This window comes from Schistocerca piceifrons, chromosome 2, assembly GCF_021461385.2.
Source record: "Schistocerca piceifrons isolate TAMUIC-IGC-003096 chromosome 2, iqSchPice1.1, whole genome shotgun sequence".
NCBI classification, from domain to species: Eukaryota; Metazoa; Arthropoda; class Insecta; order Orthoptera; family Acrididae; genus Schistocerca; species Schistocerca piceifrons.
The window spans coordinates 858,657,520-858,682,456 of record NC_060139.1 but is presented as its reverse complement, the minus strand read 5'-3'; the positions used below and the strand labels follow the sequence as shown (position 1 = coordinate 858,682,456).

Genomic DNA, 24,937 nt, shown 5'->3' with positions numbered 1-24,937 from the left:
AGGGAGAGATGGAACAGAGAAAGGAGAGACTGCTGAACTATTATCTCAGAATTTTGTACTCTGCCAGTACAGTGTAGCTGTGTGTGTGTGTGTGTGTGTGTGTGTGTGTGTGTGTGTGTGTGTGTTTTCCAACACTACTGTCCAGTTGAGATTAAAAAAGCTGTACTAACCTAATGTGCATCACCAAGAGCCAATATTTGATCGCATAGTAGTATAAAATAATGTTAATGCCTTTTTTGTTGAATAAAGAACCTTACGGTCTTCAGTGTAAATTAATAGCCTGATAACTTTTTTATGTATTATTTTCCATTTATTTTCATCAAGAGCAGCAGATGTATTCATAGAATTTTAACAAACTTTGATTCCATGTCCCAAATTATTCCGATTTCAAGTCTTGATTTTACAAACGAACTGGTGCAACTACTGCTGTATTACAATTTTTAACTACCACTCATTAACTGTCTGTATGGAATCAGAACTAACTGAATTGACTTCTGCGGATGAAACCATCACAATACCAGGTTACAAGTGTACCATAAAAGCAGTTACTTTTTTATTTTGTAGTTAAAAATTACATATTCATAAATATTCAAATGTGATGTTATGCTTTACAGAAAGGAGGAAAATGTATGATATAAACTTAATTTTAACAAGATTTGATTTTCTACGCAAAACTTCAGGAAATGAATCTCTTTGACAATTGCTATATGAATAGATAAATTACAGCTAAGGTACTTAATTATTTTTGTACTGCCATTTACAGTTTTTATGCTGCCTTTTACAGAGGTTTCAATGTTATAGTCACATTATTTGCAGCACCTAATTATTTTATCAACCCTTTAAAGATCATCACAATATACTACAGGAGGGGTGCCCATCAGAATAGTCAAGAAAAGACGTGTTGTTGGGAAGAATCCAGATGGTACAAGCTGTGAAGCAGTCTTTTCACTCGAGCACCCCATGTTGTACAGCATGCTCAGCAACTGTGTGGTCTAGCTGCCTCCTGGCCACATTTTGGCTATGGCTATTTGTGCAGACAGACAGCTTGTTAGTGGCCATCCCCCATAAAATGCCTTGCAGTGTTTGCTGCTAAGTTGGTTGACCATATGGCTCCTTTTACAGGTGGCTCTGCCTTTAATGGGATATGAAATGCCGCTGGCAGGACTGGAACGGGTTACAGTGAGAGGATTTATGGAACAGGTCTTGCACCTAGGCCTATTAGACAAGTAAGAGCCTGGGGAAAGGATTTGGTGACCAGGGTGGTATAGGGAGGAACTAGGATATTTTGTAAGTTGGATGGATGTCAGAGTACAACTATGGAAGAAGTGGGAAGACTAATACTCATTTCAAGGCACAACAACAGGTAGTCAAAACCATAGCAGAGACTATCATATAGTTGCTCCAGTTCTGGGTCTTACTGAAGTGTGAAGGGGATGATAAGTGGTTATTTGGGGGATGGTGGGTAACTGAGAAGCCAAGGCACTGGAGATCTGCTACTGAACTCAGTGGAGAGTGTAATATTGGTCTGCGAAGACCTCAGTGAAACCCTCAATATTTTTCATGGAGGACTGCTCACCACTGCGGATGTAGTAAGTGCAGGTGGTAAGGCTGTACGGGTCTTCTTGGTGTGAAATGGCTGGCATTTGTCAAAACAAAGGTATTATTGTTGACTGGTAGGTTTGATATGGACAGCAATACTGATGGAGCCATGTGTGAGGTTGAGGTTGACATCAAGGAAGATAGCTTGGTGGGCCGAGGAGGATCAAATGAAGGTAATAAGGGAGAGGGTGCTAAAGTCACCTGTCTACATACAGAGCGTGAAATCATGTTGTATACAAAGTAGAGACACTTCCACTGTCCAAATTTTATCAGTAAATTGTCGAAGTATTTGTAACAAAGTTCCCAAATTTACTACCCCCCAGGAAATCGATTGTGCTCAAATTATTCTCTCCGAGACACATAGTGATTTGTGGAATGGATACTGGAAAGACAGATTAAATGCCATAAATGTAGAATGTCCATTTCAATTGACAAAAATATTGTGTTTGAATTTGAGTGTGATAGTGAAGTTATGTGGACTTGTATAACAGGTCTAGGTGAAATCAGGTAATTTTTTAATGTGTTTACCAGCCATCCGATTCTGCGGTGACAGTTTTAGAGTGATTCAAGAAAAGTCTACAGTCAGTATTGTGGAAGTGCCATGATCATACAATATTAATTAGAGGTGACTTTAACCTACCAAGTATAGACGGGAACGTCTATGGATCCATTGCAGGTGTTATGGACAGATAGTCTTCGGAAGTACTTCTGAACATGTTTTCCAAGAACTGCCTTGAACAATTAGTTAGACAACCCCCACACAATGGAAATGTCTTGGACCTTGTAGCTACAAAGAGGCATGACTGTATCAAGAGTGTCAGTATAGAAATAGAGATTAGTGATCATGGTGCCGTCAGAGCAACAATGGTTACTAAAGGTATTAAGTCCATCAAGAAGGCCAGGAAAATGTTTAAACAGTTGTTAGTATCCCACTTAGACAATGACTAGACATCATTTAGTTCCAGTATGATGGATGTAGAGGATTTATGGGCAAATTTAACCTGATATAAATCATACTCTGGAGATTTCTGTGCCATGGAAGTGGATTAGGGATGTAAAGAACCCTCCCCCCACCCCCACCCCACCCTGCCCTCCCACCACCCCCTCTCCTGCAGTTCAATAATTAAATTTATAAAATGCTGAGGAAGTGGAGATTGTTGCACTCTCACTTCGAAATAGAGAGCACAAATGTTGTCAGACAAAAGTTGCAGAGATTTGTACCTCTGAAAGGAGAGCAGTGCACAAAGCACACAACAGCTTCCACTATCATACCTTAGCAAAAGATCTTGCTGAGAACCGAAGAAAATTGTGGTCATACATGAAATCACTAAGCAAGGTTGAACTCACTTGTTGACCAGTCTGAGGTGGCAAAGAAGTCAGCAAAAGGAAAGCCAAAGTTTTAAATTATATTTTAAGTAACTGAAAGAACTGAAAACAAATAATTCACCAGGTCCAGATGGAATCTCAATTCGGCTTTACAGTGAGTATTTTGCGGTAATGGGTCCTTACTTAGCCTGCATTTATCCCAAATCTCTTGCCCAGCAAAAACTCTCAAGCGAGTGGGATACAGCGAGGGTGACACCTGCATATAAGAAAGATAAAAGAACTGACCTTGCATTATTGCAACCAATATCCCCAACATCGGTTTGCTGTAGAATTCTTGAGTTCGAATATAATAAATTTCCTCGAGACAGGCAAGCTTCTGTCTGAAAATCAGCATAGATTTAGAAAACATCACTTGTGTGAAGCATAGCTCACCCTTTTCTCACAGGACATCATACAAACCATGGATGGAGGGCAACATTCAAATTCCATATTCCTAAATTTCTGGAAAGCATTTGAAATGGTGTCACAATGCAAATTGTTGATGAAGGCCGGAGTATAAGACTTAGGTTCCCAGATATGTGAGCGACCCAAAGATTTCTAAAGTAATAGGTCGCAATACATGGTCCTCGACAGTGAATGTTCATCCGAGACAAGGGAAGTATGATAGCACCACTTTTATTCTCTATATACATTAATGACTCGATGGGCAGGGTGAGCAGCAATTAGTGGTTGTTTGCTGACAACTCTGTGGTGTATCGGAAGGTGTCGTCATTAACTGACTCTAGGTATAGACAAGATAAATTAGACAAAATTTCTAGTAGGTGTGACGAATGGCAGCTTGCACTAAATGTAGAAAAATGCAAGTTAATGCAGATGAGTAGGAGAAACAGTCCTTTGACATTCGAATACAGCATTAGTAGAGTGCAGCTTGAAACACATCCACTTCAAATAAGTATCTGGTTATACAATTGCAAAGCATCATGAAATGGAATGAGCATGTCAGGTTCATAGTAGAGAAGGCGAATGCTCAGGTTCATTTTACTGGGAGAATTTTGGGAAAGTGTAGCTTATCCATAAAGCAGATGACATATGGAATACTAATGGACCTGCTCTTGACTACTGTTAGTGTGTTTGGGATCCCCACCAGATCAGATTAAAGGAAGACATCAAAGCAATTCAGAGACAGGCTGCTACATTTGTTATCAGTAGGTTTGATTGGAGTGCAAGCATTATGGAGATTCTTCATGAACTCAAATGGAAATCCCAGGAGGGAAGATGAAGTTCTTTCCATAAGGAACTATTGCGCAAATTTAGAGTAATGGCATTTGAGGCTTACTGTAGAACAATTCTTTTGCCACCAACATACATTTCACATAATGACTATGGAGATAAAAGATGGCAAGAAATTAGGGCTTGTGCAGAGGCTTTTAAATAGTCGTTATCCCTCACTTCATTTGCAAATGGAACAGGAGAGGAAATGACTATTAGTGGTACAAGGTACCTTCTACCAGGCACGGAGAGGAAATGACTATTAGTGGTACAAGGTACCTTCTACCAGGCACCATATTGTGGTTTGCTGAGTATGTATGTAGATGTAGAAGTTCTGGAAGAATGTGGACAGGTTGCTCACACCCTTGATGCATTTCATGAAGAGCTCATCAGTGAATCTGCAATAGGTGAGGGATTTGCGATTCAGGGTAGCTGGAAGGATAGTGTTGTTCTGAACAAAAATTACTGCCACTTTTAAAGGATGTTTACAGTTAGTTGGTTAGGTGTTTTGGGGAAGGAGGCCAGACATAGCCGGCCGAAGTGGCCGTGCGGTTAAAGGCGCTGCAGTCTGGAACCACAAGACCGCTACGGTCGCAGGTTCGAATCATGCCTCGGGCATGGATGTTTGTGATGTCCTTAGCTTAGTTAGGTTTAACTAGTTCTAAGTTCTAGGGGACTAATGACCTCAGCAGTTAAGTCCCATAGTGCTCAGAGCCATTTGAACCATTTTTGGAGGCCAGACAGCGAGGTCATCGGTCTCATCGGATTAGGGAAGGACGGGGAAGGACGTCGGCCGTGCCCTTTGAAAGGAACCATCCTGGCATTTGCCTGAAGCGATTTAGGGAAATCACGGAAAACCTAAATCAGGATGGCCGGACGCAGGATTGAACCATCGTCCTCCCGAATGCGAGTCCAGTGTCTAACCACGAGGATGTTTGTAGCCAGTAGCCTTATGTTACTTCCAGTGCCAAGGCAATTACATACCAAGACCAGTAAATAAACAACTTAAATGTTATTGTTATGTTATTATTTAAATCTTTGTTATTATTATAGTAGCGCATCCAGTTAAGCTTTACATACAACATGCTTAGAATCGTAATGAATGTGATCAAGAAAAACACAGTTGGTAAACACTTGGAAATCTTTTATGAATGCCAAATAATTATGTTCTTTGGGGACTGGTTGAAGTTATCTGTTCTCTGCTTTGCTTTTATGGTTGAAATGATGTATCAACAAAGATGTAGCTTATTACTATCCATAACTGCAGTATTTAAATTAAATAACCAGAAAATATTCATAGATCACCCAGATGAAAAATTATAGATGAAGACTAGCTTAAAAACTTTTTATTGGAATATTGTCACTGTCACTGTTGATGTTGCAATGTTCCTATTCTCAAGCAAGATATAAAGGTTTAGAGCTATTTTCTATTTGACGATATAACAACAGAATACTTGATACAGTGTATTGAGTAATACACTAAAAACTGTGTATTGCATACTCCTACACCAAAATCCTAGGCAGTTACATTACAATGTGTAGAACTACATGTTTCCTTATTGGCATGAATGCGTACTGTGTGATACCAAGCTATTTTCTTTTTCCTAAGCTACATTTCAGTTAAAGTGGTAGTATAATCAGTACTGAAATTTTAAACCACAAATTGGGGATCTTAAAACAATGAAGAGTTCATTAGCAGACTTCAGGTTGTGTGAATCTTGTTTCTTTGTTGTTTGCATTTATTTTTTTCTGATATTATCATTATATGTTGATTTCAGAATTATCACCATACAGTGATGAGTTATTATCAAGGTGTAAAACAGCATGTGGAATGACATTGGAATGTGGACATGTGTGTGCTGGGACTTGTCGTGTGTGCTTTCAAGGTCGTCTTCATTTGCCATGCAAGGAGAAGTGTGTCCGTGTGCAGATATGTGGACATAGGTATGTTTAATATATGGCTCATGTTTTTAAAGGTTTGATACTAAATATACAAACTAAGAAGCATGTGTGCTGCAAATGAAACATGGAATTTAGTTTTAATATGTGAAGGAAATACTTTTACTTTTAAGAACAGCAGTGAAATGTTATTTTAAAAAGGTTACACAGTTTATAATGATGAATTCATATTATAACTTCAGGTCCCAAACTCATGTGTGAAATAGTACAAAGTAATTTATATACCTATATCTATTGGTATTCATTGCTGTGGCAATCAGTGTATTGTGACAGAAGTTATTGTAAATATCTCCATAAAAAAACCAGCAGTGATTGGTTGGACAAATCAGCTAATGCGCGTACCAAATTCCAAAACATTTCATTACATCTTGGGCAGGCATCACTTGGTAATAATTGTAAGAGAGTGAGCAAAGTTTCAGTTTAATTGTTGTCTTGAAGTGATATATAACCAGTTCCTGTCTGTAGAATTGCCTATAAAGATCAAATAGCAATCTCCAGCAGACCAGGCTTTCATCACATTGGCTGCAGTAAGCTTTAGATGGAAGAAAAATCTTGAAACTGTTCCCCCCTCCCTGTAGTGTGCCGAGAAGAGCATAGGTATATATTCGTCTAGTCAAGTTAATGCATGAATAACATATTGCGGTGCAGCATATGACCTCAAAACAAAATAAATAAATTTCCACCCAAAGTGATATAAAAAATATTTTCACATTTTCCACACTTAGCCATTTAAACATGTTTTGTCCCTGCAGACTGACATTTTTCAAGCCATTTTATGGACTTTTTATAGAAGTCATGAAGAAAATATAAAGATAGTGAATCTTAAATTAAAGTTTCAATCTTCGTCTTTCTAATGCTATATCTGAACATTTTTTTCTAGAATTTTGAAAGTCAAATGTTTTTCCGAAAAAGAAATATATCTGACTTCCAAAACTCTTTACTTTTAATGTTTGAAAGAAATAAGCATGTACAAAAGAACATATTTTATTGGAAAAAACATGCATACAAGAAAAATTCAGTACATAAGTTGGGCTTCTTCTTCTTCTTCTTCTTCTTTCTTTTTTTTTTTTTTTTTTTAAATATATAATTTATTCAGGTATGGTACTCTTTGAAAGAGTCAGGTGTGCAGAGGCCCACATTACACTGCGTACGCCACCATCATGTTTCTTTTCTTGTTCTTTTCTCGGTTTCTATTTTTCTCCTTATCTGCACGCACTTTACAGCACCTCTGCTGCATTTTGTTTACATGCTGTAGCTGGGATCTTTTCTGGGAACTGTCGTTAAAACACTCGGTGCACACTTGGTGATGGTCCATCTTGTGAATCCTGAAGCCACTCCACACCACCATGAGTTGCTAGTGCTCTCTAATGGTAGCCTTCACACTGAAGCCTTAAATCCTTTACTAACTTCATGGGTTGTTAAATAGAAGAAAATGCTTGACTATCAAACTACTGTAAATATGCATAACCACCTTAATTAACAAAAACTATTCCAGCACACCAGGATAGAACTGATATAAAGCTGTGAAACACCAATCTGAACTGGGTGGAAGATGTCTTTAATCGAAAGAAAGCGATTAAATGAGGCCATTAAATGCTGGATAAGAATGCACTTTGCTGGAGCCATTTAAAATCAGTTTTCATTGTTTATCTGAGTAGTTATAAATTAGCTGCATATTCCTGTAGATCCAGTAAGGATAAAGGAGCTGTCACATTCATAAAAAGGAATATAAATACAAAAATGTAGAAATAAGTAAATTCTCTGTAGATCATGATACAGAAGCATGTGCTTGTGAGTTAATATTTGGAAATGTAACACTTGTGATTGATATAGTATATAGGTCTCTACTGGATAACTGGGGAATTTTCATGAAAAGTCATGATGGCTTATTGTGCTGTCTCTCATACAGAGGGAAGGCATCGTTATTAAGTGGTAATATTAATGCAAATTTCTTGAAGGAATCTGACAGAAAAAGTTATCTAGAGGTGCTGGTAGTCACTTATAATTTGTTATTAGTTATAAACTTCCCTACTCTAGCTGCCCAAGATAGTAGCACAATTATCTATAATTTATTCATACAGCAAGTGCAAGTTAGAGATATACATGCCAGTCCAGTGGTAAAGAGAATGTCACATCACAAAGTACAGTTAGTTTCATTATAGAACTAATATCTGTACAGTTAAGAAATGCTCAAAGAAAAGAGTGAGACTGATCGATGCAAAACTACTGTAGATTTTAAAGGAAGCTTAAAAAGTGATGACAGGTGTAGGGATTACAATTTGCCTAATTCTAGCTCGAAATTCAACATATTTCGTCATGAGCTTGTATCCACTTTTTAAAGTCATCTTCCTAAAAAGCTCACTATATGTAATAATGGGAAGTTATTAAAGAAACCTTCAACCACTACAGGAATAAGAATCTGTTCACAACAAAAAAATAACTTGCAGAAAATAACCAGCACAAGTAATGATCCAGAAATATTTTCATATTATTAACAGTACCATAACATATTAAGAAAAGTTGTAAAAACAACCAGGAGTATGCATATCTTGCCTGAAATTGAGACTGATAGGACATTAAACCCTTAATCTTCCTTCTTTCCTACTTTTTCCCAAGCAGGGTTAGAAGTTGCCGCTGCTTTGGGGCATCAACTTTGCTTGACTTAGGAGATAATATATTGATAGAACTGCACTGTTACAAGAAAGAGTCCAATGTAGGGAAAGTGGAGCAATTTAGTGCTGATTTCAGCCTGTGCTCAGTCTCATAACCATTCTTCAGCAGGAAATGGTGAATAGCCTGTCAATCAGCTGACCTCTTTCACAGTCGCCCCATGCTCCAAACAAGTGTCTTCAGTAGAAGCCCACTAAAGTGTATATTGGCAGAGGAAACTGGGTGTAATACTGCCAGTTGACAGTATTTGAATAGCAATACAGTGGACTGCATATGTATGTGGTGATATTCGAGTATCATGCCGCAGATGTTCCTACATTCTGAACTTAGGCATATATTGGAAGGCAGCCTGTATCTTGCCAGAATGAGTGCAGGTATGCAGTTTTGGGCATGCGTGTGATGCTGCAAAAATACATATGTAGAGTACCTTGTAATGTTCTGGAGGGAGGAGAGTGCAACGATATCTTGTCTTTAGTGGTTGAGTAATTTTCATTGTTTTGCATCTCCTTGAGAGTATTGAAGTTAAGGGCACTCTGCCCAGGAAGAAATTCATACCACGAATGGTACTTTGAGATATGTAACCAATTTCTGCTAGGCCATTTTCACAGTATTTTCTTATCCACAGATGCATAAAGTTACCACTTCTACTTCTACCACTGCCACATCATCATCACCACCACCACCATCACTGTTTTTTGAAATCTGGTAAAAAACTTTTATTTGTCCATTTTCCATCTCTGGGGCTGGCTATGTGTTTTGTCTACATCCATTTCATTTCATTACGATCATAATTATATCTTCCACTCCAGTATGTTGCCTGCTCTGTTTGTTTCATATCTTCCCTAGTTCTTCCCATCATGTCTCCCTCCACAGCTTGTTGAGCAAGTCCATGTTTTTGATAATACATACCAATTGTAAACTTTCTGTTCCACACACATTGATAACTTACTTTCGCAAACTTTATTCAGTTTATAAAGAGTGCTCCCAGCCAGCTTTGTGCTTCTGTTTACATCTTTTTCCATCCTTTTTGTAATTGCCTTCAAATGTCCAGTGTACAAAAATGTATATATATTTGAATGAATCATCACCATCATCATCAATATCATGAGCCATTTGATATCTCTTGCAAGATAAGGTCCTATTCTAGAGTTTCCATCCACTATTGCCTTCTGCTATAGACATCCATGTTGCTTCTGCATATTTTCTAATGTCATGTATCCATCTCTTATTAGGTGATTGTCTTGCTCCTTTCTTATATCTTGAACTCAGTCATTTACTCACTTGGCTACATTAATAAATAGATCATTAAATGGTGTACGTTACATATACATATGTGACACACTACTGAATAACTCTTTGAATACATTATACTATTGCCTACTCCTAGTTTTATGCTGTAAAATGAATAACAGTGGATCATCATATTGCGTAAGTGGCTTGCAGTTTATAGGAATTTTACATTTACATTGTTCATTTGCGAAAGAAGAAAAAATGCTACAGCACAAAACACTATTTAAAATTAATATTATTGTTTTATATTTCAGTAATTTAATGTATGCATAGCTGCTTTGAAAAACTGAACTGTATCATACTCTACCACCTGAGTCTGCATATTTCTGTGCTTATTTACTGTCTCAGATTCAAGCAGTGACCAATATTAGGATGTGGTAGACATATACACAGATAACTTTATCCCTGTTGATAGCTCTCTTTCTATTCTTGTCTTGCGTCAGATTTCAAAATTCTCTTGCTAAATGTTGTCATTGTATTTTATTTATGTTAAAAAAAAATTTGGCAGTTCCTGCTCTAAATGTGTTGGTCAGGAGAGCAAGCTAGCATAGAGCAGATGAACTTGCTTTGTGGTTAAAATGGCTCTGAGCACTGAGCGACTTAACTTCTGAGGTCATCAGTCGCCTAGAACTTAGAACTACCATATTTACTCGAATTTAAGCCGCACTCGAATCTACGCCGCACCTGAAAAATGAGACTCGAAATCGAGGAAAAAATTTTTTTCCGAATCTAAGCCGCACCTGAAATCTGAGACTCGAAATTTAAGGGGAGAGAAAAGTTTTAGGCCGCACCTCCAAATCGAAACAAAGTTGGTCCATTGTAATATGAGACACAATTTAGGTCAAATGAATGACGATACAGCTATAGTAGTTTGGTTTGAGTCGCAAGCTTAGCAGTTAAGCTTTACCAGGTAGCCGTTGCTACCTAAGGACATCACACACATCCATGCCTGAGACAGGATTCGAACCTGCGACCGTAGTGGTCACGCGGTTCCAGACTGAAGTGCCTAGAACCGCACGGCCACACTGGCTGGCTGAACTTGCTTTCTGGGAGGAAGTTCTGTTGGACTGCATTTAATAGACAACATGTTGCCCGACGTCTCCCAATTTCTTCTTCCATCTTCCCACCTGTTCAGATGATAGAACTGAGCCCGAGCTTGTGCTCTGTCTCCAAAGACCTCGATGTCAATGGAACATTAAACCCAACCTTTGTTCTTTGCTTCAGATGGTAGAGCTGAAGTAACTTAAATTTACAAATCTGTTCAAGTTGCTTCACTTCCACTGTAATGTTATGACTTTCTTCCCTCTTGTTTATAACCTTAGTTTTTGGTTATCCAACATTGACCTGCATTTGTTCTTTAACTCTTTCAGTCAGATATTGATGTTACATTGGAGGGTTTCTTCACTAGAGGCTCCTATTGCCAGATTGTGTGCAGAATGCAAGCTGGTGAATATAACTGGTTTCATCTGGTAATTTCCAGTGGTCAGGTTTTTCAGCTTTTTTGCTACACTATCCACTCAAGCTGTTTTACAAAACAGAGAGACTGATGTTTTAAGAAAGAAAATATGGTCCAAACAGGTGTAATATATTTACTGTCCGTGCTATTAGCTAATTTTGACTGTTAAGCAATTTTCAGGCATTTATGACAAGCCTCAAGCTTCACATCACATTTGACTAAATAGCCAGTACATTTGTAAAGGCACACATCACTTATGATAACTGCTTGAAAATGACTTAGGAGTCAAAATTAGCTATTATCATAGACAATAAATATAATACTGCCTGCTTGGGCCATGTTTACTTTCTTAAGATCTGTACAAAGTCTGGCCAACTTCACTTTCCTCTGTGAAATTATAACCGCTAAAAATTTTCCTGACTCTTGCACTTGAAATACCATAACCCAGTGACATTAGTGGCTATCACTGGAAATCATGTGGCATTCATTCATTTGTTTAACAATGAAAATAATTATTGATAATATAATGTAAATGGATAGATAAAAAAGTCTACTCACCAGGTGCGGCAGGGGAACAAATACACAAAAGGGTTTAACTTTTACAAGCTTCGGAGCTGGTGGCACCTTCTTCTGGCAGAAGTGTTGAAGGAGAAGGAAGAGGGGTGAAGGAAAAGGACTAGAGAGGTTTAGGGAAAGGGGTGCAGTTCAGAAAAGTCACCTAGATCCCCAGGTCAAGGGAAACTTGCTGGACGGGATGAGAATGAAAGACTGATGTTGGGGACTGCACTGGACAAGATGTGAAAACTTGAGAGCTTAAAGGTGGAAGACAGGGTAATATGCAAGGCAGAGATTACTACTAAAGCACCGTGCACAAGTTAATAAGAGTGAAAAGCTAAACGCATTGTGTGTAACAGAGGTGGAAGGGGGACGGCGAAAAATGACGAGTCAGAAAATGAAAGATGTAGACAAGTAAAATGGAGCGAAGAAAGGAGTAGTTACTGTGAAAAAATGCTGAGATGAGAGGAATTAATGTAAATTAAGGCCAGTTGCATGGTGAGAACCAAGGACATGTTGTAGTGGTAGTTCCCACCTATGGAGCTCTGAGAAACTGATGTCTGTAGGAAGAATACAGGTGGCATGTGTGGTGAAACAGGCACCAAGGTCATGACTTGTCATGTTGTACAGCATGCTCTGCAGCAGGATATTGTGTGTCACCTGTACACCCTCTGCATATGCCCATTCATCTTCGCTGATGACTGCATCATAGTAATGGTGATGTAAAAAAGCCGAACCATGTTTACATAACAGCTGGTGTATGAAGTGTCGTTTCACAGGGGGCTCTCCCTTTGACAGTAAATGTTTTGCCAGATCCAGGGCTTGAATAGGTGGTGGTAGGAGGCTGCATATATACTCACGTATTCAATATTCACATTTACAATCCTTCCAGTATATCCAAATCAGTACATGTAGAGGTCCCTAAAACATTACATGGCAGATCTTCCATGTTATTATTTTACAGAACTTGCTTTACAGATGGTACCTTCATATACTGTGTATGGTCTTGCGTCTTCATTCCACCTCAAAAAGTCTGGAATCAGTTCGCCATGATGACACTAGAAAGTCAACAGGAACCCTCACAACAATTCCCATACAAAACCTTTGTGTCAACACATTGTAGTTGTGGAGGTATCACCCACCTGGAGTCGCCAGAGTCAGTAGATTTTTCAAAAATTGCTACTTCAGTGTGAGACGCTGACCTGTTAACATTCTCACAGAAGGAACACTGAATAACAGATGCTTTCAGTGCACTTTGTTCAACCCCTTAGTCAATGGCGTAATGTAGGAGGGGTCATGTGGTGCATTGGACGTGGCTGCGCAGGGGCTCAAGCGAAGGCGCATTGCTCTCTCGCTCTCCGGGACATGAACCACTAACACACTCATGTCCGCCCCCGGTAGCTGAGTGGTCAGCGCGACAGACTGTCAATCCAAAGGGCCCGGGTTCGATTCCCGGCTGGGTCGGAGATTTTCTCCGCTCAGGGACTGGGTGTTGTGTTGTCCTCATCATCATCATTTCATCCTCCTCGACGCGCAAGTCGCCGAAGTGGCGTCAAATCGAAAGACTTGCACCAGGCGAAAGGTCTACCCGAAGGGAGGCCCTCGTCACACGACATTTCATTTCAACACACTCATCTCCTGTTCTCCCAAGCCACTATTTGCATTTTGGTTTTAGCGGCCACCTCTCCACTTCTCTTAAGTACCACAAATGTGTACCCTATTAATAAACCCCTTTGGGGGTCATTCTGGCAATTAATATTTTTTTCTTTTTAATTGACCATCCTGATCCAGATATGTCCAATTTGTGACTGCTTTGCCACCTTTTACATAGCTCCCTTAACTAGATTTTTTAAGTCCTGCTGTTTGGTTGGGACTGTTCCAGTTTGATAATGATTTGGTCATTGCATGCGGGTGAGTTTTCCTTTGTGTTCAGGTTATTAGTAAGATATTAAAATTTACAAATATACAAGAATGGAAATAGTGCAACCTAGAGTAAAATAGTATTTTGGCAACTGAAATTTTCATTCTGTCACTGTCATAATTGCAAATCAAATTTATATGAAACTAGTTATAAGTACAGTTAATAATGTCGTCTAGATTATTTCTTCCAAAATTTATTGCTGGTTGCCTCATGTGTTCAGATGATGTATTTTTTCATCCAGAATTTTTTTTCCATAAAATTTATAATGGAATGTGCCTGATGAGATGCAGATATTTGTATTTCATTTTTTAGATACTTTGCTTCAGTTGTCTTTTAACTAAGAGATGTTCTGTTTACCCTCTTTCAAAACAAATACAAGAAGAGCAGGTAGCTTTGAGAGATGAACTAAGGAAGACAACAACAGACGGGGGTGGGGGGCAACAAGGCAAGGCCCAGCAGAAGTCCTTGTATAACAACTGCATTACTAATTTTAATTCTTGCAAGGAGAAAACTTAGAAATGCAGTAAATGAAGAGGCAGGCATAAAGGAGAACAGGCACATAGAAGTGGGAATGACAGAGAGTGCAAAGTGGTGAAGCCAGAGAGAAATACAAAGCATTAGAAGTGTACATTAATATGCAAAATATAGTTGCAGTTTATTGGAAAATTTAATAAAACTTTTAAAAAATTGTATGATTATCTAGACCTAACATGACAATCCAGTAGCAAGCAAAGAAGAGAAGACTGAAAGGTGGAAGGACTCCTGTGTAGAAGAAGGGTAAAAGAATGGACCTAAGCAGCTGGCAGATTCCATGTTCCTAGATTTCTGAAAAGCATTGGACACAGGGTCCCACTGCAACAAAGGTCTGAGCATACGGAATAGGTTCCCACACACTTGAGTGGCTCGAAGAGTTCTTAAGAAATAGAACCCTGCACACTGTCGTTGGCACCAAAAGTTCAACAGAGACAAGGTTATTTTCTGGAGTGCTCCAGAGAAGTATGATAAGAGTGCTTGTATTCTCTATATGTGTAAATTATCTGATGGATAGGGTGAGCAGCAATCTGTGATTGTTAGCTGATGCCGCTATAATGTGTGTGAAAGTGTCATTGTTGGGTGACTGTAGGAGAATACAGGATGATGTACACAGAATGTCTATTTGATATGACAAATGTTAGCATGTCTAACTGTTAAAAATGTAAGTTAATGCAGATGAGTAGTAAAAACAGTACCATAATATTGACTTACAGATTTAGCAATGTGCTGCTTGACATAGATTGATTAAATATCTATGTGTAATGTTTCAAAATGATGTAAGAGCAAGTAAGTTCAGTAGTAGTAAATGTGAATGGCTGACTTCGTTTATTGTGTGAGAATTCTAAGAATGTATAGCTCATCTGTAAGTGAGACACATGTAGAACACTAGTGCAACCCATAGTTGAGTACTGTTTGAGTGTTGTGGATCCTCATTAGGCCGGATTAAAGAAAGACATCAAAGCAATCTTAGACGCGTGCTGCTACCAGTAGGTCTGATCAACACACAAGTATTATGGACATGCTTCAAGAACCAAAATAGGAAGCCCTGGAGGCAAGGCAACATTCTTTTCATGAAACACTATTGAGAAAATTTAAAATAACCAGTATTTATGGTTGACTGCAGAACAGTTCTACTGTTGTCAACTCATATTTCACATAAGGACTGTGAACACAATACAAGACAGAGTTGTATAGATAGTCATTTTTCCCATGCTTCATTTATGAGTGGAACAAAAAGGGGAATGGTTAGTGGTGGCACAAAGTACCCTCCACTATGCACCATGGATTGTGAAATATGTATGCAGATGATACGTTGAAAATATGTATGAAGGAAATTTGTTTGGAGGTAGTGTTGTGAGAATGGAAGGGGAAGTGCGTGATGTTCGTTATGTTTATGAAATGGGAGGTATAATTTTGCGAGAAAAGTTTTGACAGAGCACTATAGTAGAATATATATTTCTGCAAAATTATTAAGATAATTAGAAGGACCAACCCTGGTAAATCCTTCTTTTTGTGTGATTAGTAACTAAAATTTAAAAGATCTTATTTTCATTGAAAATTATTGTTCAGTATATGTTAATTAACATTTCCATTTGAAAATGATTATATTTCACATAAAGTAAAATAATTCTTTGTGCTATCATGAATCAAACCATCAGCTTCATGATAATCAGACTTCTGCATTGCATATTTGATTTGTGACAACTCTGCAAAATTGGTCAAAATGTTCACTACTTGACAGTTCTCCAAACTCTTCAAAGAAAAGTTTTTCAAGTTTTTTTGAGAATTACATTGTACTGCTTTATGGAATTGGTGGCCAGGCACTGACCTTTCCTTTCTTTAGTGTTCAACATTTGTACTGCACAAGCCACCTTATGACGTGTGGTGGAAGTGTGTCTGATATCACTATCATTTCCCCTTTTCCCTGTTCTGTTTGTGAATTATGTGTTTTGAGAAATGACTGGTAATCCTTAAAGCTAGCTTTTATTTCCTCTGATTTTCTCGTTGTCATTATGTGAGACATATGTGAGAGGAAGTAATACGTTATCCAACACTACTTGGAATGTGTGCTCTCGTAGTTTTTTTAACAGTTATTATCTGTGTCAGGCATATTGAATCTCTTGTAGCATGAGCCTCTGAAGTTTTTGGAGCATCTCAATAACACTCTCACTTTTACTAAGCAATGGGGATGTACATGTGTGGTAGCACAATGTTAAAAATGATTGTAATTTGTGGACATAAAATGTTGGTCTTTGACTCTTCCTTTCCTTTTGGTTGATTCAGACTTAGTGATGATGCACCATTTTGTTATGTTCTTTTAATGCTTGAAAATTATTTGCAATTACAGCAATAAACTGAAATGAAATTTAGTAAATTAGCTTACATTTGTAGTACTAGATCTAGACTGCAGCTGTTGATGACCATGCAGCTGTTGATGACCAACACACAATTAACATTTGTATACATACATCAATAAATATAGTTTTTTTCTGCTTTTTCTTTTCATCACAATTTTTCCTTGACTTTTTCGTTTCTTTCTTTTGGGCTTAAGGGGCCCCCTTCTCCTCGAGGGCTCTGGTGCATTGCCACTGCATAGCTACAACCCTGGGTTACAGCATGTATCCTCACTGGCCAGTAGTGAGAGCCAGATCCTGTCTGAATTTGACTAAGTGAAACAAATCTTTTACATACACATAAATGGGCACCAGAACCTTACAGTTATTTACACTAGTAAATTTAAGTACATAGATATCTTTGTTCAGGTAGTCTGTAGACTGCTCAATAGCTTTCCGTAGTGTCTCTAGAATTTGGGTTCCACATAATTTTACCGTATTTGATGCAAAGGTACTGCAGCAGATGAAGTGCAATCCACAGATTAATTTGTTGATCTGCTCTGTTTTCTAAATGCCTTTCATATCAATTTAATAGTGTTCCAAGCATACAAAATGGAATGTGTTAGAGGGATTTTGATGTTGTACACTAATGGTAATAAAGTGTCCTTCTACCGGGTGCTCGGTTGCACATGAATGCAGAGAAACAAGAAAATTGAGACAGCAGGAACAGTGCATGCAATTACTGAAAATAGTGTATTACCTTGTTCTCTGTTCCCTGGCGTGTTAATCCCCTAATGGAGACAAAAAGTCGGCATGTAGATTGTTGAACAATTTGCTGAAGGTGCAAAATAACAAATTACACCAAACTTCTGCTTTGGCAGATGTCTCTTAAGCCACATGAGTGGAAATCACTCAATTTAACCCTGTTAAGAATAGGGAACTGCCTCTAGACACATTGCAATCTCGTCTAGTCACATGGAGACCATGGCAGTCACATATTAGAAACAGTATAGATGTTAATGCCCAAGGTTTTTATATTTTTTCTTCTTTTGATTATGAAAAACTAAGTGGCCCAAACATTGAACTCTTAATTCTGTTCATTAATTCTTGTACCAGTTGGTGACAATATTCTCCATGTCAACTGAATGTGTTATTACAGCATTCGGAAGCCAAAGTGACTAACTCCAATTTCCTTATTTGCATTTTCATAGCATTTGCTTCCTCATATTTAATCAGGTATTACAGTCATCCTCCTTAATGCAGATTTTACGTGATTGTCCCATTTTATATTACTTCTTAGTATTATCACTAAATACTTACAGGTAAAACTAACAACATCAATCTGGTTGTCATGATTTCAATAACAACAAAGGTTTTAGTATGCATGGCCAGAAACAGAAGGTTCTTGAGGGCCACAAGAGATAATTACATGCCTGAAACAGCACATAACAAACAGTGCAAGAGACCACAAGCATAGACTTACTCAGATTCATGCCCTGATCAGAATCGAAACTTAAAAACTATGTTAATGACAACAAAGATTTTAAAAGCTCTGCAATCAAAGCGGATGCTGTTGATTAAAAATTTTTAATTCCTGGACACAGCTGACTACCAAATGATTTCACCTATGATGTAGTTGAATCTAGAGCAAGACTTTAAGTGGAATAACTACATAGGAAAAGCAGATGCCAGATTGAGATTCTCAGGAAAAATCTTAAGTACATGTCACTCATCCAGAAAGGAAGTGGCCTACAAGGTGCTTGTTTGACCAGTTCTTGAATATTGTTGATCAATCTGGGATCCTTTCCAGGTAGGACATACAGAAGAGAGAGAGAAGTTCCCAGGAAGTGTGGCATGTTTCATCACCGGATTATGTAGTTGACGTGAGAGTGTGACAAAGGTGCTCAACAAACTCCAGTGACAGACATTATAAGAGAGTTGTTTTGCATAACAGAGAGGTTTACTATTCAAATTTCGAAAGAGTACTTTGTGGCAAGAGTCAGACAGCATATTGCTTCCTCACACATATATCTCACAAAATGAACACAGTGAGAAAATTCGAGAGATTATAGAGCTAGTATAGAGGCTTACCGACAATAAATATTCCTACATGCCATTCACTAGTGGAACATAGAAGGATAGAAGGGGGAATCAGAAATCAATTCATGGTATCAGAAGTACCCTCCCCGCCCCCCCCCCCACCCCCCCCCACCCCCTCCCCCCCTACCCCTTGTGCCACACACCCTTAGGCAGCTTGCAAAGTTTGATGTAGATATAGAAAGATGCAAAACATCGTCTCACCAGAAGATTGGTACAATGTAATTTGTTACTGCAAAACAAAGAACCTGTTTTTAGTAGCTGAAGTGCATCATAATGATTTTTATCTGCAAAGACTCTTGAAGACCTTACAGCAAACCACAAAAAGACATTTGAAGGTTTACCAGTAAATTGGCTTGACATACAATTGGTTCGATTGGAGAAGTTACTACCTTCTGTAAAATACAAGACCACTTTTTATGACAATTTTCCATTCCTTATGGTGACTTTGAAGAAACCTACAACAGTCGCCAATCTGAATTTGTGAATATAAACCAAGATGCCCTGTATTCAGGTATTCGTCCCATCAGCAGGGAAAAGAGAGAATGTCTCATGTCCTTCCAAAAGTATATTCCTTCTGTTATCCATGACTTCTACTAGAAGGCAGTGATCACTCATGAGGAACACAATGACCAAGTGTTGGAGAACTGTAATAACTTTCATTGTGGTGATTGACAACATTGGAAGTGAAATAAATAGTGAATTTGTTCAGTTGTCAATATGACCAACTCCTTAAAAATACATACACTCCTGGAAATTGAAATAAGAACACCGTGAATTCATTGTCCCAGGAAGGGGAAACTTTATTGACACATTCCTGGGGTCAGATACATCACATGATCACACTGACAGAACCACAGGCACATAGACACAGGCAACAGAGCATGCACAATGTCGGCACTAGTCCAGTGTATATCCACCTTTCGCAGCAATGCAGGCTGCTATTCTCCCATGGAGACGATCATAGAGATGCTGGATGTAGTCCTGTGGAACGGCTTGCCATGCCATTTCCACCTGGCGCCTCAGTTGGACCAACGTTCGTGCTGGACGTGCAGACCGCGTGAGACGACGCTTCATCCAGTCCCAAACATGCTCAATGGGGGACAGATCCGGAGATCTTGCTGGCCAGGGTAGTTGACTTACACCTTCTAGAGCACGTTGGGTGGCACGGGATACATGCGGACGTGCATTGTCCTGTTGGAACAGCAAGTTCCCTTGCCGGTCTAGGAATGGTAGAACGATGGGTTCGATGACGGTTTGGATGTACCGTGCACTATTCAGTGTCCCCTCGACGATCACCAGTGGTGTACGGCCAGTGTAGGAGATCGCTCCCCACACCATGATGCCGGGTGTTGGCCCTGTGTGCCTCGGTCGTATGCAGTCCTGATTGTGGCGCTCACCTGCACGGCGCCAAACACGCATACGACCATCATTGGCACCAAGGCAGAAGCGACTCTCATCGCTGAAGACGACACGTCTCCATTCGTCCCTCCATTCACGCCTGTCGCGACACCACTGGAGGCGGGCTGCACGATGTTGGGGCGTGAGCGGAAGACGGCCTAACGTTGTGCGGGACCGTAGCCCAGCTTCATGGAGACGGTTGCGAATGGTCCTCGCCGATACCCCAGGAGCAACAGTGTCCCTAATTTGCTGGGAAGTGGCGGTGCGGTCCCCTACGGCACTGCGTAGGATCCTACGGTCTTGGCGTGCATCCGTGCGTCGCTGCGGTCCGGTCCCAGGTCGACGGGCACGTGCACCTTCCGCCGACCACTGGCGACAACATCGATGTACTGTGGAGACCTCACGCCCCACGTGTTGAGCAATTCGGCGGTACGTCCACCCGGCCTCCCGCATGCCCACTATACGCCCTCGCTCAAAGTCCGTCAACTGCACATACGGTTCACGTCCACGCTGTCGCGGCATGCTACCAGTGTTAAAGACTGCGATGGAGCTCCGTATGCCACGGCAAACTGGCTGACACTGACGGCGGCGGTGCACAAATGCTGCGCAGCTAGCGCCATTTGACGGCCAACACCGCGGTTCCTGGTGTGTCCGCTGTGCCGTGCGTGTGATCATTGCTTGTACAGCCCTCTCGCAGTGTCCGGAGCAAGTATGGTGGGTCTGACACACCGGTGTCAATGTGTTCTTTTTTCCATTTCCAGGAGTGTATGTTCCATCATTCTCTGTTTCCGTGATCATCTGTATTATGTCTTCATCATATTTGTAAATCACACAACATTATGATCACCATAGTAATATTATGATGAATAGAAATTTGAGTTATAATTAAAGCTTAATTTTCAATAGGCATTTAATTTCACTCTCAGTTTTCTCAGTTTCTGTTGCACTGGAGTTATGTTGGACTCTGAATGGCATGTATGATAAACCCATCTCAGATGCTTCACTTTTCTCTCTTTCTCCAAATTCAAGTGACCATTATTTATTACTTGTTGTTCTCCTGTATATAAATTATTTTCAAGTAAGAGGGCAATCTTAAACTTAAACTTAATCTTGAATAACTACCTGTTTCGATATAGAAATTGGCGCTGCCAGTAGTTCATGATACATATTTAAACTTCAACTTAGCATTTTTTTTATGTTACATCTATGAGGGAAATATCCTATATATAGCTCTTTCTCAAGTAACACTTTAATCATAAATTGTATGCTAATGAAGGTCATGGAATATGCTGTGGTTGAAACATAATATTTTCTCATAATCTATGTGGTAAAACAACTTTCTTTGTACTTGCAGATGTAATATGGATTGTTCAAAAATTTGTCCCCCTTGTAACCAGGAGTGTGACTACCAGTGCAGGCATTCACACTGGTTTGTGAGATGTGGTGATCCTTATATACGATGCAAAGTGAGTATTGGTACTGACATTGCTATTATTTTACAAATAATACACTTTCAGTTTTGATTAGAGCCATTTTTATCCTTGAGTACTAACAGCAAATAATAATTTAATCTGCAAGTGATTCTCATAAGGTGTTGAGAATTGGTTTCATAGAATGACAACTGCATTGTCTTAACTGAATAAGCATGTTTGTGTTTTTAAAAACTGCTGTAAGACAGTACTGTTCTGACATGCTTTTCTCACACACACTCTCATAATAACGTATGTATTTACTGCTTAATCAAGTAATGCAGATAGTAATCATTTTAAATATTACGAAATGATTTGCTCCAGTCCGCTGGCTGCTTTATGTAAATAGCAGATGTAGATCTACACCTGTACTCCACAAACTTTTATGACCATGGATTACTGCAGTAATTACACGTAAAAAATATGGTTACAAGTACTGATTCGTACTCCAAGGAAAGAATTTCAGGTTCAGCTTAGTACATAAACTATATTTAGACAACACAATGTGATATAGCATTCAGTCACCCTGCACTCAAATGATGAGTGCACTTTTCTGATACTTATTCCTCTGAAACATATAGAAGCTGACATATAGATTAATGTGACCAGCTGAATGATTCTACAAATGATTTGCAGTCATGTTTTTACCAAAATATGAATTATTATTAGTTAAAGATTACAAAACACACAGAGCTGCTGAACATATACTATGTGATCAAAAAGTATCTGGACACCCCCAAAAACATATGTTTTTCATATTAGGTGCATTGTGCTGCCACCTACTGCCAGGTACTCCATATCAGCAACCTCAGTAGTCATTAGACATCCTGAGAGAGCGGAATGGGGTGCTCCATGGAACTCGTGGACTTCGAATGTGGTCAGGTGATTGGGTGCCACTTGTGTCATATGTCTGTACGCGAGATTTCCACTCTCCTAAACATCTCTAGGTTCACTGTTTTCGATGTGTTAATGAAGTGGAAACTTAAAGGGACACAAACAGCACAAAAGCATACAGGCCAACCTCATCTGTTGACTGAAAGAGGCCGCTGACAGTTGAAGAGGGTCATAATGTGTAATAGGCAGATGTCTATCCAGGCCATCGCATAGGAATTCCAAACTGGATTAGGATCCACTGCAAGTACTTTGACAGTTAGGCGGGAGGTGACAAAACTTGGATTTCATGGTCGAGCGGTTGCTCGTAAGCACCCATCACACCGGTAAATGCCAAACAACGCCTCACTTTGTGTAAGGAGCATAAACATTGTATGATTGAACAGTGGAAAAACGTTGTGTGGAGTGACGAATCATGGTACAGAATGTGGCTATACGATGGCAGGGTGTGGGTGTGGCGAATGCCCGGTGTACGTCATCTGCCAGTGTGTGTAGTGCCCACTGTAAAATTCGAAGGTGTTGTTGTGTGGTGATGTTTTTCATGGAGAGGGCTTGCACCCCTTATTGTTTTGCATGGTACTATCACAGCACAGGTGGTGGAGTAGTTACATGACAGTACCATCCCTGTAATGGACTGGCCTGCACAGAGTCTTGACCTGAATCCTATAGAACGCCTTTGGGATGTTTTGGAATGCCTACTTAGTGCCTGGCCTCACTGACTGACATCAATACCTCTCCTGTAATCCGTGAAGAATGAGCTGCCATTCCCCAAGAAACCTCCCAGCACCTGGCTGAATGGATATCTGCGAGAGTGGAAGCTGTCATCAAGGCTAGGGATGGGCCAACACCATATTATATTCCAGCATTACCGATGGAGGGTGCCCCAAACTTGTAAGTCATTTTAGCCAGGTGTTCAGATACTTTAGAGCATGTAGTGTGCCTCTTCTCTCTATGACAAGAACAGCAGAAGGAAATCATACTAGTGGAAATTTTGGATAACACCATATTTCATTTTAGAAAATTCGAAAGTGTCACAGAGTTCAGTCTAACTACTTTGTTACAATGGCTTTGGCCTTTAAATACATTTAGGTGTTTTTATACGAAATTATTCCTTATTACAGATTGTCTGACTTTTCTTCAAAAGTTACACAAAATGTGCTTTAATTTATTATGATACATTTTAACCGACGTAGTGTATGAACACAAATCAGTGAATGTGCAACTAAGATTGAATGTGACTTTGTGCATAGTGCCTATTTAAGGATGTGCATAAGAATGTTTTTAAAAAATAATAAAATTAGAATTTCAACATTTTAATTAGCAACATAAAAGACAGGAATGATAGTTAATACACATACACATTGGAGTATGGAATTATTTTTGTCAACGATACTGTAGGTATTCTTCTAAAGGCAAATAGTTGTGTAGGCATTTTGGTGCATACCATGGCTGCAGCACCTATCTGCAAACAAATTAAATAATAACTCAGTAACTTTATTTTATCTAGATGATAAAATGACTACTGCTGGTAAACGTTTTGTTGTTAATGAGAACTATAAACTTCAATGTTGCAAATGCAATATTCTTAGAAAATGTCTGTTTCTTTACATGTGGATTCAAATACAGAAAAACACCAAACAAAGAAGTAAGATTGCTAACCAAATAAAAGTAGATAACACACAGACAGAACAAAAAAAGAATGCCCGAAAGTTCAGGCCACAGTGGCCTGCTTGTGTGAATGTGTGTGTGTTTTCTACTTCAGAAGAAGATCTTTAGGCCAAAAGCTCAAATGCATAGCAGTCTTTTCATTGTCCCTCTGTGTGACTCAGCATCTCCTCTATATGGTGAACAGCAATCTATCCTTTTTGTAATCTTGAAGAATGCCAGAAAGTTAGTTAATTGTTGCTGTTGTGTCTTCAGTGTGAAGACTGGTTTGAAGGAGTTCTCTTTTCTAGTCTATCCTGTGCAAATATCTTCATCTCTAGTTTACTGCTGCAGCCAACTTCTATTTGAACCTGCTTACTGTATTCAAGCCGTGGTCTCTGTCTACAATTATTATCCTTCACAATTTCTTCCATTAACAAATTGACATGTTGTAATGGTACTTTGACTTCCGCAAAGTTATAATTTACGATCGCGCACGCAGAAGAGCGCTGCACCAGCGACC

The 24,937-nt window shown here is 39.2% G+C and overlaps 1 protein-coding gene across 1 annotated transcript in view; it reads left to right on the top strand.

Annotated features, from left to right (window-relative positions):
* The window catches only part of LOC124775060 (NFX1-type zinc finger-containing protein 1-like), a 439,199-nt gene that overhangs the window by 339,049 nt on the left and 75,213 nt on the right, over positions 1-24,937 (top strand). Inside the window, exons 12-13 of the mRNA XM_047249854.1 lie at positions 5,973-6,138; positions 21,765-21,876. Of these exons, the coding sequence (XP_047105810.1) occupies positions 5,973-6,138; positions 21,765-21,876 (278 nt within the window). The remainder of the gene's footprint in view (positions 1-5,972; positions 6,139-21,764; positions 21,877-24,937) is intronic.